Source organism: Pimephales promelas, chromosome 4, assembly GCF_988280905.1.
Source record: "Pimephales promelas chromosome 4, fPimPro1.hap1.1, whole genome shotgun sequence".
NCBI classification, from domain to species: domain Eukaryota; kingdom Metazoa; phylum Chordata; class Actinopteri; order Cypriniformes; family Leuciscidae; genus Pimephales; species Pimephales promelas.
In genome coordinates, this window is record NC_142772.1 from 16,565,404 (window position 1) to 16,581,390 (window position 15,987).

At 39.4% G+C, this 15,987-nt stretch overlaps 1 protein-coding gene across 1 annotated transcript in view; it reads right to left on the minus strand.

The window, feature by feature from the left end:
• tbcelb (tubulin folding cofactor E-like b) overlaps nucleotides 1–15,987 on the minus strand; it is a 47,695-nt gene that overhangs the window by 25,777 nt on the left and 5,931 nt on the right. The window contains exons 2-8 of the mRNA XM_089130006.1: nucleotides 12,537–12,690; nucleotides 11,313–11,482; nucleotides 10,826–10,965; nucleotides 9,895–10,076; nucleotides 9,001–9,257; nucleotides 7,124–7,250; nucleotides 6,849–6,965 (exon numbers count right to left, since the gene is read on the minus strand). Coding sequence (XP_088986132.1) covers nucleotides 6,849–6,965; nucleotides 7,124–7,250; nucleotides 9,001–9,257; nucleotides 9,895–10,076; nucleotides 10,826–10,965; nucleotides 11,313–11,451 — 962 coding nt within the window. The 5' untranslated portion in view covers nucleotides 11,452–11,482; nucleotides 12,537–12,690. The remainder of the gene's footprint in view (nucleotides 1–6,848; nucleotides 6,966–7,123; nucleotides 7,251–9,000; nucleotides 9,258–9,894; nucleotides 10,077–10,825; nucleotides 10,966–11,312; nucleotides 11,483–12,536; nucleotides 12,691–15,987) is intronic.

The following is a 15,987-nucleotide window of genomic DNA, read 5'->3' on the forward strand; positions in this document are numbered from 1 at the left end:
CGATGCCGGCGCGGGTCCCCGCAGACTCTCTCGTCGATGAGCCGATCGACGACCAATCCTCGCTGTCCGAAGCGTGCAGCGAACAAGAGTCCTTCTCATCCGCGGTGTCATCGGAGGCGACAGAGCGGCCACTCGGCGGCAACTGTAAGTCCGGCAGGGGCGGAGAGGGAGAGCGGTCGGTGGGCGGCGGCCCACATGGATCCGCAGGGGGCTCCGGCGGCCTCTGGGAGCGGCGTTTTTTCTTCTGCGGCGAAGTGAGAGGCGGCGCTGGAGCGGTTTTGACCGCCTGTAGTCGAGCCCGCAGGGTTGACAGCGGCAGGTCCTCGCAGTGGTCACATCCTCCGTTGGCGAGGGCGAGTTCTGCGTGCTCCACTCCGAGACAGAGAGCGCAGATGGGGTGGCGGTCTCCATCCTTGAGCGGAGAGCGGCATGAGCCGCAGGAATTACGAGGCATCTTTAAAAAGACGCTCGTGCTCTTTTAGAATGGAATATAAAAGGATACGCGTCGGATGGCGCTAGCTTGCTGGGCGGCTGAAGGTGGCAGACGGCCGGCTTCCTCAGACTCCGGAGCTCGCTAGACGGTGCCTTCTCAACGACGGCGGCTTCTTCCCAGGACAGCGGATGCGTGTAGCTCGCTGAATGAAAAAGAATCAACGAACGAGCTGGGAGAGCGACCTTTACGCAATACGAGAGAACCTCTTGTAAGAGAACTAGATAACTAAGCATCGCGCACGTAAATTCGACAATCGACTACTGTGGACTTCGACCAAAAACAGGAAGAAAATAGACTTGGACAAAAACTACGATAAAACCTGTTGGAAAGCATATTTTGCAGCGATTTTTGTGTGAGCATATCAGTGAACACCCCAGACCACTCGATGAGTTTCACGTCTTTGTAAACTAAAGTTTTATGCGTTTTAATGAATGATTGTTCGAGTGCACCTATGCTTTCATTATAAAGGTGTGTGGGGGGGGGGGGGGGGTGCTAATACAGAATCCAAAAATTCTCGTGACAGGAGCATTTGTCTAAAAAACAATCTTAACTATTCTATTTCATCAGGGACGATCTTAAAACAGGGCTTTAATTGTAAAATACCAAACTTGTCCTTTAAACGGATAGTTCACCCCAAAATTTTGTCATCACTAAAGCCCAGTTCACAATGGCAGCGACACGCAGTGACAAAGTGACATGATCCCATTCATTTCAATGGAGTGCTGGCAACTTCCGGCGACACAAGCGACAGTGACCATTGGCGACAGAATGTGGGCGTGTCAAGCGACAAGATAAAAAAGCGACAAAAGTTGAGAAATTTCAACTTTATGCAAATAAGAAGCGATTTTCATGAGCGATAACCAATAGGAAAGGAGACTTTCAGTAGAAATCACGCGTCACTGTCTCGAGTGCAGGCAAGACAGAAGAGTTCGAGGATGATTTCACGTTTTTATATGATTTGACTAACCACATACATGGATAATAAAATGATGGATGGAAAATAAACTGTTGACAGTCTCAGTGAGTTTAATTCATACATTTATCGTTATAGTCTGAGTGTTGTAATTTTATGATGCATGTTTAGCACTGCTGCAGTTCATTTTACAATTTCCCCTGCATTACGTTGACTATTAGGGACAAGAAAATTGATTATTTGTCAAATTTGAATGATGTTTTAAAAATTTGTGACAGTATGAGTGAGTTTAATTTGATTGATGATCGATCGTTAATCTAGTAAATGATTGAATCCACTGAAAACTGCTGTGTTAATATAAAAAACACTCTCCCAACAGCATACGTTTTCTTTTTAACCTCAAAAGTCATTTATTTCAAGTCAAATTAAGATTATATAGTTGTATATATCACTTGTGATGGTATTTTGTATAGATATGGCAAGACATGCAGTCTACCAATAACATTAGAGCAACAGCACTACGAATGCCCACAAGTGAAATCACAGCACAGAGCCTAGCGACACACAGCGACATTGTCACTCGCGGTGTGAACTGGGCTTTACTCACCCTGAAGTTGTTCAAAACCTGAGTTTCTCGCTTCTGTTGAACACAAAAGATATTTTAAAGAATGTTGGTAATCAAACAGTTGAGGGTAGCCATTGACTTCCATAGTAAGAAAATAAAAATACTATGGAAGTAAATGACTACCGTCAACTGTCTGGTTACAACCATTCTTTAAAATATCTTCTTTTGTGTTCAACAGAAGAAAAAAACAACAATTATAATACAAGTATTTTTTTCAACTTGTTTTCAGTTAGAAGTAGCAATGTAGATCTTAACTGCATATCCTAACGAATGCTGCAATAAAATTACATTTTTTTGTTTTTATTGTTGTATAAAGGGTAAATTTGCAATAATTGTAGAAATCGTGATCTTTTATCAGACAATAATCACACAGTCAAAAATTCATTGTGACATCCCCAAGCTAGAGCGGGAAGTTCTGTGTCATAACTGTTTAGACACTAGGTCTCAGAGCCATTCAAGAACAAAGGAAACAGCGTCTCCATCGCTCAACGGAAAAATAGGAGAGACTGAGTCAGGGACGTCATTCCATCCCCTTTTGAAAAAATGCTCCAGCTAATTCAATCCCCTCTAAAGCAAATGAAAAGAGGCAGGAGAGAAGAACAGGGAGGGAGAGAGGGGTATGTAAGGAGGGGAAGAACGAATAAAGCTGCCACCTTGTGTATCGATTTTCTGATTGGAGTATTCCAGTACAAAGGCGTCTTTGAGGAGGGAGAGAGTGGACACATTGTGTCCCAAAGGTTAGAATCCCCTGCTGGAAGCTGGGGCTTGCCGTAGTCGCTGAAAAAGTCCTCCGTACACTCTCGTAGGTTAAATGGAATGGGGTGTGCAAAAGAACGTGGGTGATCCATTTTCCATGTCTTTGACCTGCAAAGACCCTCTAAAATATCCCTCGAAAGGCCCACCAAAATATTCCCTGAAAGTCCCCCCCAAAAAAACAGGAAAGGGGGGAAGCAGTAAGACATAAGGGATGGGATAATTAAATGCCACCTGGATAACTGGAGGCAGAGGCACCAAACTAAAGAAAAAGAAGTGGCAGGAAAATAGGTTTGAAAATAGTCGGTGGCCACCATGATACTTAAAGGGTTAGTTTACCCCAAAATGAAAATTGACTCACCCTCATGTTGTCTCAAGCCCGTAAGACCTTCGTTCATCTTCGGAACACAGTTTAAAATATTTTAGATTTAGTCCGAGAGTTTTCTGTCCCTCCATTGAAAATGTGTACAGTATACTGTCCTTATCCAGAAAGGAAATAAAGACATCATCAAAGTAGTCCATGTGACATCAGTGGGTTAGTTAGAATGTTTAGAAGCATCAAAAATTTTGTCAAAAGTTAGAATGTTCTGCGTTCATGAGTCCGCAGTGATGCTGGTGACGTAAGACACTGCTGACATGTTCTCTGGTTACTGGTCTTACGTCAGCAGCGTCACTGCGGACAGAACCAAAAGACAATACAAAGTCATCGTTTTTGTTATTTTTGGACCAAAAGGTATTTTCGATGCATCAAAACATTCTAACTAACCCACTGATGTCACATGGACTACTTTGACGATGTCTTTATTTCCTTTCTGGACAAGGACAGTATACCGTACACACTTTCGATGGAGGGACAGAAAACTCTAAGATAAATCTAAAATATCTTAAACTGTGTTCCGAAGATGAACAGAGGTCTTACGGGATTGGAACGACATGAGGGTGAGTCATTAATGACACAATTTTCATTTTTGGGTGAACTAACCCTTACATGGCCAGAGAGAGAGAGAGAGAGAGAGAGAGAGAGAGAGAGAGGGAGAGAGAGAGAGGAAGGTTATTGTTGCTAAGCCGGAAAAAGGTGGCTGCTCTCTCCCATTGTTAAGATTTTATTACATTGAACCAAAAAATGAAAAAAAGAAAAGAAAAAGTTTTTGTAAACTAAAGCCACTTTAAAGGGGTGATGAACTGAGAATTCCTTGAGCTTTTGACATCTAAGAGGTAATCATATTATAAGAATATCCTGTAAGTTTCAGAACAGAAAATGTCCTTGTTAGTCCAATAAAAGCTTTTATTGACACCAGCCCCAGCAAACGACTCGTTTTTTTCAAAGTGGGGAATAGTGATGTGTCGTTCATGAACGATTTGTTCATTTTGAACGAATCTTTAATATGACTCGGGACTATCGAGTTGTCTCAGGGAGTGATTCGTTCATCTTGTGTTACCCGCGCATGCGCATTGCGCAACATATGGATTCTGAATCTGTACTGGAAACAGAAATGATTAGTTCATCTCTCGAGTCTCGAGTCCGAGTCTTTCGTTCTTCCTGTCAGTCCCATTGAGCCTATGCTGTCAGACCACCGGAAAGAGGAATGATTAGTTCATTTGAGTCTTCGGGTTTGAGTCCTTCGTTCTTTAGTCACGTGAATTGTCACCGTATTGAATACCCAAATTCACAAACTTTTTACAAACTAATTCACAAACCTTTTACAAACAAGCACGTAGATGATGTATAATATAATAGTAGTTAATTAATGTACAATATATAATAAAACACACCACAGATGCATAATATAGAAAAGAGACGGACAGGGACAATAATAAGGAATAAGGAATAATGGACGTTTATAATGTTTATTGAACATTTGTATTTTAATGCCTATATAACACAATATTCAGACGCAGTCAATAATACGAATCTAATGTTGTATTTGATGCGAGACCCGTGGCCACGTGAGAAAAGAACGACGGACTCAAACCCGAAGACTCAAATGAACTAATCATTCCCCTTTCCGGTACTGAAAGCATAGACTTAATGGGACTGACGGGAAGAACGAAAGACTCGGACCCGCCGAACCCGAACTCGAGAGATGAACTAATCATTTCTCTTTCCGGTGCTGACAGCATAGACTCTATGGGACTGACAGGAAGAACGAAAGACTCGGACCCGGCCGAACCCGAACTCGAGAGATGAACTAATCTTTAATCTTTCCGGTCCTGCTATATCGCATGGCACGGCCAGCAGACAGCACAGATCAGAGTCAGACACTGACGAGTCAACAGCTAACGTCTCGGGACATGAGAGGAGGAGAACAAACCTGATAAATATGAAGTTGCAAAGGAAAGAACGTCTCGGATCAGGAGGTGAGGTGAACTATAACAGGGTCAGACTGCATAGCCTGAACTTGAGACCCAGCAACTAATTAATAGCTAACGTTACAGTTATTTCAGTTGCTTTTGGCTTTGGCTGCATTACCCTATTATGTTATTTTTACAAATGTAATTAAGATTTTCGTAAGTACTAGATGTATGGGATATTTAACATGACATTTTAATTATATAATTATGAAATGACCGAAATGAACGAAATGACTCGATAAAAGATTCGTTCATTTTACTGAACGAGACTCAAAGATCCGAATCAGTAAAATGATCCGAACTTCCCATCACTAGTGGGGAACTATGACATCAAAGAGGATAAAACACCACCCCTGGAGAAGATCAACACCTACTTCAACACGGCCAGTTTAGCCCTGCCCACCGATTCGCGCATTACACGCAGGGCTAAATAACATGCCTACCTCGTGATGACAATCTGGATCGAGCTACCGAGCAATACAAAATATTGTGCAGTGCCTGGTTGGGGAAGAAGACAGTCACTGCATATGCTTCCTCTGGATTCCAATAGGACTGCATGGATAAACGTTATTTTATAGCTGATGAGGGTAAAACATCGTCATTCTGTTCGCTTCATTTCACTAAGGATTGTTTTGTTAACAAGACTGTATTTACAGACCGATTAAGATAAGAGCAGTACTGTGCCGTGACCGTCTATATTGAATCTGACAGGAATTGTGCAAACACACAGACCCTGGGTCGAACATGTATGGGCGAATCATTCCGGTTGCCATTTTACAACATTGGACGTTTTCAAAACATTTTCCCCCAAGTTTACTTACGTTTAATTCCAAGTCTTCAGTGCGAGATGGCCATAAAAACAGAGCATTTTTCAGGTAGGCTAAAAACTTGGGTACAAAATAGCCTATTACTTATTCATTTTGATGTTTTTGAATGCAAAAACCAAGCGAATGTCATTAGTTGACCTCAGACAACAATATAATAAAATTTAATAAGCCAGTTCATGTTCCCCTTTAGTTTCCCTTTAACTACTTTTACCACTTTCAATTGAGTAAGCAATACTGATAAATAGAAAACGCCAAGGACTAAACTAATCTTGAGGAACGACTGTAAGAGAACCAAAATTATGGAAAAAAAAAACCTTATTCAGACCATTATTTCGAATTTAATACAGGTGACAGTACCTTTGATCTCTTTCTTACCATTTACAATCGACTGCAAGCTCGCATTCAACTGATCTGCCTCCACTCAACATTACATTTTTTTCTGATAACCTGTTTTACTACGATGTACTTTACGGCACAAAAGCAAAGCTACTTCTGTTTCATCGAGACTTTACACCCATGTCCATTTCTGTAGGACCTTCTGTTTCTATATAGACTATTTTGTGGATTTTCAAAAATGAAAAGGTACTGATTTGGGAATGTCTATAACTGCAGAGAGTAACCATAGGGCTAGTCACTAAATAAACATTTTCCCCATCAACAAATTAAACTGTGGGAAAATGGATAACATGAGTCACAGATAAGTCTTGGGTTTGCAGTTATGAAGGAATAAAAAAGAAAGTATTTATTTAAGTTTGTTTTATAGACTGGTTAAATTATATATATTTCCATGACACAGGCATTTTATAGAATCTACTGTATATAGTTCTTTAAAGAGAAAGAGATTGAAATAGTTTAAGTATATTGAGTGTGGTGGTGTGGGGTTACCTCTGTGGTAGCTCATCCTCTGGGCAGTCCTGGTGGTAGCGGATGAAAAAGCGCTCTGCATCCTCTCTTTCTCCATCAGTGACAACACTGCCGTTCAATACAGTCACATTAGGCAACCTTACAAAACACAGCAGAAGGACAAGTGTGTATGAGAGGGAGTATATGACTGCATGGACATTTATAATTCCATATTTGTGGCCACACAGATTTTTGTAATCATTTCTAACCATTATTAACAATTGCAAAAGTGGTTACTTTAGTGTACGTTTACTTACTGTGCTACCATAAGACAACGTCTCTCCTGATCGGTGTAGGGCTGCAGTAAAGGAATACCCATCACTCTGACCTCTTGAAGCTTCGGTAAGAAATTCAGTTTCTCGATGTCCTCCCAGTGACTTAGACCTAAAATAACACAAAAACTAATAATATGAAATAATTTTCATTTTTGGGTGAACTAACCCTTTAATTATGCAGTACTTTCTGGGTAAAGCGTTAACAATTACTAAATCGTTACCAATTAATCGGTAACACTTTACAATAAGGTTCATTAGTTAACATTAGTTAACTACATTAGTTAACATGTATTAAGAATGAAAAATACTTATTCAGCATTTATTAATCTTAGTTAATATTAATTCCAACATTTCCTAAAAAATTATTAAAATCAAAGGTTGTATTAGTTAACATTAGTTAATGCACTGTGAACTAACATGAACGCACAATTAACAGCTGTATTTATATTAACTAACATTAACAAAGATTAATAAACACTGTAACTAATGCATTGCTCATCGTCAGTTCATGTTAGTTAATGCATTTACTAATGTTAAAATCTGGTTATCCTATAGAGTCGATATACATCGTGTTCGATGTATATGGATAATGTGTGCATTGCTTTTATTACGTTTTTGAAGCATCATATAGTTTTAGTAGAATAGACTTTCAATTGACGGAAAGGGACAGAAATCTCATGTTTTATTAAAAATATGGTAACACTTTATTTGAAGGAGTGTGCATAAGACTAATATGACACTGTCATAAACATGACATAACACCTGTCATGAACATGAAGGAATCTTTATGAATGTTTATGACTGTTGTCATTAAGTGTCATTCTGTAAATTATGACACTTTTAATGCAATGTTGACAATGTTTAAAATGTCTTTGTTATGACAACTTGACATTAACAAAGACAAAAATGTCTTGATTATGACAACTTCACATTAACAAAGATAGAAATTTCTTTGTTATGACAACTTAACATTAACCAAGAAATCATAACTAGTCCAACGTGTTCCACTTTACTTGAGGTAAGGGGAAATATTAATGACACTGTTGTTAAAGCATTTGACAGCGTAATAACCCTTAATGACATCTTTATAACTAGTACAATGTGTTCCACTTTACTTGAGGACAAGTAAAATATTCATGTCACAGTTATAATGTTGTCATGACAATCAAAGTTAAAACCAACCATAACATATGACAGGGTAATGTAATGTTAACACAAAGCTAAATAACTTCTTTAAGTTTGATAATTAGACCTTTTATGACATATTTGTGACAGGTTGACAGGTTATGATTTCTTGGTTAATGTCAAGTTGTCATAACAAAGACATTTTTTTCTTTGTTAATGTCAAGTTGTTATAACAAAGACATTTTAAACAATGTCAACTTTGCATTAAAAGTGTCATAATTTACAGAATGACACTTAATGACAACAGTCATAAACATTCATAAAGACTCCTTCATGTTCATGACAGGTGTTATGTCATGTTTATGACAGTGTCATGTCAGTCTTATGCACACCCCTTCAAATAAAGTGTTACCAAAAATATAATTTGTGTTTTGAAGATGAACAAATATTTTATAGTTTGGAATAACATTAGGGACATGAGTAATTGATGACTGAATTAGAATTTTTGGGTGAACTAACCCTTTAATAGTCAAGTCATGTCACCTGTATTTATATAGCACTTTTTACAATACAGATTGTTATTTCCTAATTGTTGACTATATTTTCTATTGTTATTATTAATTTCACCATTAACTTTACTTTTACTGGTATTTTTTCTTTTATTTTCACCCCCCCCCCCCCCCCCCCCCTGTAAAAGTGTAGACACTTTTCTATCTACAGAGATGGTGTTGCACCTGAGTTGTGTAGGTTTATGCTGCGCAGGTTGGGGAAGAGTCTATGTAGGGAGTCCTCAGGCTCGAGGATAGACGAGAGAGAGTTGTTTGCCAGGATAAGAGACTCCAGGCCCGGATATATGAGGCCCAGCTTACGCACCTCCACCCATTGCTGCAGCTGGTTATCTGTGATATGCAGCAGGCGCAGGGATGGGTACGATATAGATGACACACTCACACTCTCATAGTCGTTCAGACACAGAAACAACTCCTCCAGCCTACATACAAACAACCACAAGAAAAACACAAGATTTAGTGCATGACAAAATGATGGGTGTATACTTCCTGCAAGTAGTGCGATACGGTAGCTGCACAATGCTAAAAATAATCTCTTTGCAGTTACTCTCTGTCTTAGAAAAAAAAGAAAAAGTGCATTTAAACACAAAAATATTGAGTTTGGTATAATCTTATATTTCTTGGGAAAAATATTTTAACAAAATTGCTTAATACTTGGTATAGTGTTTAAAAACATTTTGATTAAAATCAAGTTAATGCTTTTAAGAGCACTCCAAAACATCAGGCACTGGCAAAACATCTGCTTTATGTTGCTTGCAAAAAATATAATTACATATGGCTACTTTAAATTATCTGTCAATTGCAATTTATTATGGCCCCAAGAATTATGTAATTAAGTAATGTATAAAGCAGTGGCTTACAAGGCATTGCTAACCAGCTAAACCATCACTAGAGCGAGTTTAGGGTGATACAACATGTTTGTCCAAACAATGAATGTTTTGGGGGAAAAAATATATACTTTAGCTAAAACACAGACATGTAAGAAAAAGCTATAATTTGCCAGTTCAAACTAAGGCCACTGAAATGTTAACACACACACACACACACACACACACTTACTCTGGGGTCTCTCGCGTAAGTGTGTGCACCATGTCCCAGGTGACATACGTGTTATTGAGCACAAGGCGGCGAAGGCCTGAGAATGCTTCGGCAGTTCCAGGCTCCAGACTCGACCCTCTCAACGGATTCATACTCAGATTGAGAAAGTCTAGATTAGGGATGTTAAACAGGATCTTGCTTATCTACATAGAGGAATGGAAGAGAGAGAAAAGAATGAATAACTGAACGAACCCAACCAGTTTGTCTTGTCGAGCTTGTGTCACGTAGCAGATCTCTATTTCATTATACTGTTGAAAATACACTTGTCAAAGTAAAGGTGTGGTAACATTAGCCAAATATGGCCAGCAAAAAAGGTGCACTGTCAATAAAGTAGTGATACACAGCACTGCTCAGACAGAAGTCACTTCCAAAGCAAGCAGTAATACTATTTTGTTGGTCAAAGTGGTGCATTTGTCTAAACAAAACCTGAACCCGATGCTAAATCCCGATGGGAAATATTTTTAAAAAATCGCATTCAAAATTCCTGAATGTGCGGATTCCTATTGAAATGACTGGATTTTATTGCTTTATGTTTATTTTCAATGTGACCGTCCACCAACTATCAGACTAATGAAATCAGCTAATACTTTAGAATAAGGTTCTATATGTTACCATAATTTAATTAAACGTTAACAGCATTTATTAATCTTGGTCAATGTTCATTTCTACATTAACTAATAGATTTTTAAAATGTACATGTTGATATTCATTGTTGGTCCATGATACCTTATGTATTAGGTAATGTTAATGAATTAAATATTATTGAATCTCACAGTAAGTATTACCTATATCTTATTGTGACATCGAATGGGAATGTTATTTGTGTTAAATAAACAAATGTACAAATTATTAATACATGCAAACACCAGAGACACAAACACCTTTTTCTCACCTCTCCCCAGTCTTTAAAATGGTTGTGGGAGAGGTCTAGCTCAACCACGTGAGCACAGAAAGTGGCCACCTCCTCTTCATCTCCGGCCTCTGTAATTCCACAACCATCCAGAACTAGGATGCTGGGCAGATTTAGACAATCTAACACACACAAACGCACACACACACACACACACACACACACACAGATATAAATGGCATTTTAAAAAACAGGTTAATGTAATTATATGATTAAAACTCATAAACAATTTAAGATACAAATATTTTATATTTATTAAAACATTATTTGTTTACAGGATTAACATATATTTGGACTAACCTTTAGTTTTTGGCTCTAGAATACATTATGTGCCCTTCAACAGTTCTACCAACTTAGCAAAACAGTGTTAAATGGCAACAACAAGTGTATCAGGATTCAGTTTATATCTAACACACCCTCTTTAACTAGGAGGCTCAGCATTTCACCCAAAGCCAAAAATAAAACTGACCTTTGACAGGTGAACCCTGGGGACTCGACCGGATCACCACTCCAGCTCCTGGCCCACGGCAGTATGGGAAGTTTTCTGGGCTGTACTTCTCACTGATCACCTGCACTAAAGTGCGTCCTTCTGTCTCCTCTGTCTCCATCTCACCTGTCCTCCTACTCTCACACCTTCAGCTGAGCAAACATGGAGTAGCATGTATGTGTATCATTCATTTGATTGTACCATCGGTTCCAGTAAAACATGTTTTTATCATTTTTGTGGATGAATGGACAAGCATGTCCCTGAATGACATGATTTGCTAACATCAGAATAAGTTTGTATGGAATTTTCAACCATTTGTCAAAGGTTAGTAAAAGTTTAAAAGAGCTGACATTTGGGTCAATGACACTGTCAGTCCACGATAAAAAAAAGGAATAATCTAGTTTAAAACACATTCAATTCAGTTCAATTTGTACTTCATGTATTTGTACACTTTGTATTCATGTTGGTTTTATATGGCTTTGATTTTTTTTAAATACCATTTACAAGAGAAGTTTCAATTTAATGACTTCATTTAATGACTTCATCATGGGGTGGCGCAGTGGATAAGACACATGCCCTTGGTGTGAGAGATACGGGTTCAAACCAATATGTCCCTGAGCAAGACACTTAACCCCTAGTTGCTCCAGAGGCGTGCGACCTCTGACATATATAGCAATTGTAAGTCGCTTTGGATAAAAGCATCAGCTAAATGAATAAATGTAAATATCAAGTGGTGTAAAAAGCAAGGAAAGAAAATCTTCCCTTAAACATTAAATACACATAAGTGTACATATCTTAAGCAATACTTTTAATATACATATATTTTAAGGTCATTTTTTTTATAAATATGAATTATTATTTAATAAATAGATTTACATTTTTGGGGAGTCTTTTCTAAGATCTATACCACATGACCAGATGAGTAATTTTACGGATAAAATAGAACAACAAACAAACGTGAAAACATTTATATATATATATATATATGTGTGTGTGTAAAATATATAAATGCAAAGCTACACACATTTGAATGATTTTAACTAATTAACCATCACAAAAAAATTATCATCATTGATCCTTTTTTCACTTGAATCAATGTTTAAATGAGCAAAACACTAATACTCCACACTAAAAAGCAATTGATTTCTATATTACGAAACAATGTTACAAAGTTTAAAGGCAAAAGAGTGAACCCGGTTGACTCACATTTGATCTGGAGGTGAAATAGGATCACATTGATGGTGGGCTTCGCCTCCTGTCTGGTTTTGGTATCGTCCCCCGATTGCTATACAGCCTCCAGGAATAAACCTCTTAACCTACGGCCTCATGGGTCAGGACAGGGGTGTCCCACAGCCCCTGACTCAAAAATAGCAAAAAGAATAGACAGTAACAGACAAATTAGATGATGCACATGTGTCACATGAAAAGCTCGTGGTCACAGAAAAATCATTCCTCTATCCCCTTATAATGTCTAAAAGAGGTAACACAAGCACGGGCATGGAAATGTCTGCCCTTGAAATCAGATCCAATAACGCTTTATCCGACTGCCATATGCTGGTGTTTTATACAAAAGCACAATTGGAAAACTCCAGTGGTGCAAACGGATGTAGCAATCTGGACATACGTGCAAGCTTCTTTTGTATTGACAGAAGAAACTATAGGCATAAAGATATCTTAATTGCTGAAATATTGGCTTGCTGAGTAACTCTGTCTGTAGGTATCTTTCCATGGGCAGAGGAGTGATCTAAATCTAATCCTCAGAAATGAAACCGGCACAGACAGATATCTGTCACAACATCCTGTGAAGTCCATTCAAAGTACAACATTCAAAGTCCCCGGGGAGAATGGTCCTTACACCCCCAAACGTTTCAGTTTCTATGGCGCCTTTTCGGCAGAGCGGAGGTTGACCTATTCGTGTCGAAAGACAACGCTCATGGGCCCAAACCTGGCCCAGCTGCCCGCTTTTCCCCTGCTCTCACTATTACCACAGGTAATCATGAGGATAAGGGGAATGGGCCACTCAATCCTTCTCGTAGCGGCACGATGGGAAAACCAGACCTGGTTCCCAGAGCTGGTGAGGCTGTCGCACATAGCCCCGTGGCCGATCCCGGTGAGGAGAGATCTCTTCTCTCAGGCCGGTGGATTGTTGTGGCATCCCCATCCCGAGCGCTGGTCTCTGCATGCGTGAATAATCAACAGATACCTGTTGCATTGCCAGAAGGGGTCATAAACATAATCTCGCAGTCTAGAGCTCCTTATACGAGATGGCTTTATGCATCTAAATGGTCAGTGTTCTCTGAATCGTGCACTAGTAAAGGCCTGGACCAACGCACTTGTGAGGTCCCATGGATGCTTTCCTTCCTCCAAGAGCTGCTGGACAAGGGCAGGTCTCCTTCCACGCTCAAAGTATACGTTGCGGGGTTCGAGGAGTCAATGCAAACTCATCATCCACGTCCTCAGAGGGGCTAGCAGCCCCCCTCGGTTCCTCTGCCCTGAAAGCTTTCCCCTTTGAACCACTATCCATGGGTACCTCTCGCTCAAAACCGTTTTTCTGATAGCCCTGTCATCAGTAAAACGTGTGGGGGATCTACACTCACTGTCTGTCAGCCCTGCGTGTTTCGAGTTTGGACGTAATGACTCTAAAGTCATACTCAAACCATGGTTACATCCCCAAGACGATTGGCATGCCTTTTAGAGTACAAGTTCAGGCATCCGATAGCGAGGGTGATGGCCAGAAGGATAGTGGACACTATTGCAGTGGCTTATCCGTCAAAACATTTGCAATGCCCTATGGGCATCAGGGCCCATTCCATTAGAGGTATGGCCTCATCATGGGCTTGGTCCAGCGAGATTTTGATTCACAATATCTGTATGGTGGCAAGCTGGGCATCCCCCTCTACATTCGTGAGGTTCTATAACCTGGAAGTTCCCACCTTGCAGGCGATACTTTTGTCAGTTTATGTGTATGTTCTGCCTATCTGTCATGTGCAGACCACTCTCATCTCTGCGAGCCTCATATGTAGCCGGAATTTGTCTGCGTTTCCCTGTGACGCGTCAGTATGCATGCGCCGGTCCGCGTTGTTGGCCTATTTTGTTGTTGGCCATAACAGCTATAATGTGAAATACCTTATCACCATATCAAAGAGACTATTATATCAACTCCCAGTGGATCACTTTTTTTTTGTTGAATAGCACTTGTGTCTATCCATGCTCCTTAGCCATGATGACTATATTCACAAATAACAATATTCAATAAGCAGCTATATTTGTAATGTCTAGCCTTTATTTCCAGCCAAGCAAGTGTTGTTCTACTCAAACAAGGCAAAACAAAAACAAAAACAATTTAATTTAGGAATAAAATCTGACAAAAAAAAATTGGTTATTAAAAATAAAAGGTGGAACCTCTTATCAAAATGGTGATTGGCTCTTTTAACTGTTAGTTGTAGTGGGACTACAACTGTCTCTCACTTGCGAATGTATTATTGTTGCAGTATATTCTATCCATTCTCCAACCCACTTATCCTCTGTAGGGTCGCTGGGGAAACCCCCATGCTGTACCAACCCCGTAAGACCTTTGTTCGTCTTCGGAACACAAATGAAGATATTTTTGATTAAATTTGAGAGCTGTATAAATACCACATTGGCTCCTAAAGGACTGCCTCTTGACGGCCCAGAAAGTCAATGAAGAAAATGTTTAAATATCCCAAGTGACTACCGTGGCTCAACTATATGTTTATCAAGCGACGCGAATACTTTTTGTGCGAAAAAAACAAACAAAAATAACGAGTTTATTCGACTATTTCTTTTCTTCCTTGTAGGCCAGAACGAGACTTCCTTAGATTTCCACGACGCATGCGTGAGAATTGCGATCTGAAGTGGTGTAAGCTGGTGTAAGCAGATTGCAATTCTCGCGCATGCGTCGTGGAAATCTAAGGAAGTCTCGTGAACATGTTTCTCAAACCATTCCTGAACAATGTGTGCAGAGTGGCAAGGTGCATTATTCTGCTGAAAGAGGCCACTTCCACCAGGGAACACCATTGTCCTGAAGGGAAGTCATATATATATATATATATATATATATAGAGAGAGAGAGAGAGAGAGAGAGAGAGAGAGAGAGAGAGAAAGAGAAAGAGAGAGAGAGACTCATCACTGGTGACCTTCTTCCACTGCTACAAAATCCAATTTTAATTGGTCACATGCCCGTTGTAGGTGCTTTCAATGGTGGACAGGAGTCATCATAGGCACTCTGATTCGCCTGCGGCTATGCAGCCCCATACGCAACATGAAACATCTCCCATAACCATCATTCAAATGTTATGTGACTTGTGGCACAGTAGGCCTTCTATAGAGTCGGAACATTTTATGTTTTAGAAGGGTGTTCGCTAGGGCTTTGACTCTGAACTTCGTTATTCAAATAGAATTAGAATATATATAACAAAAAAAGATATTAGAACTAATATTAGGCAGTCTTTAAACGTACAGTATGTAACCTCTGGCCACCAGGGGTCACTAATCTCTTACAATAAGAAATTTGTATATCGATGACGCAAAGCATCAAGAGGATTTATGGGAAGTTTAAAAGGCTGCATTGCAAATCCACGTTACCAGAAAAGTTCAAAAATAGATTGTAAAAAGAAACGTGACCGGAGTTTACGAA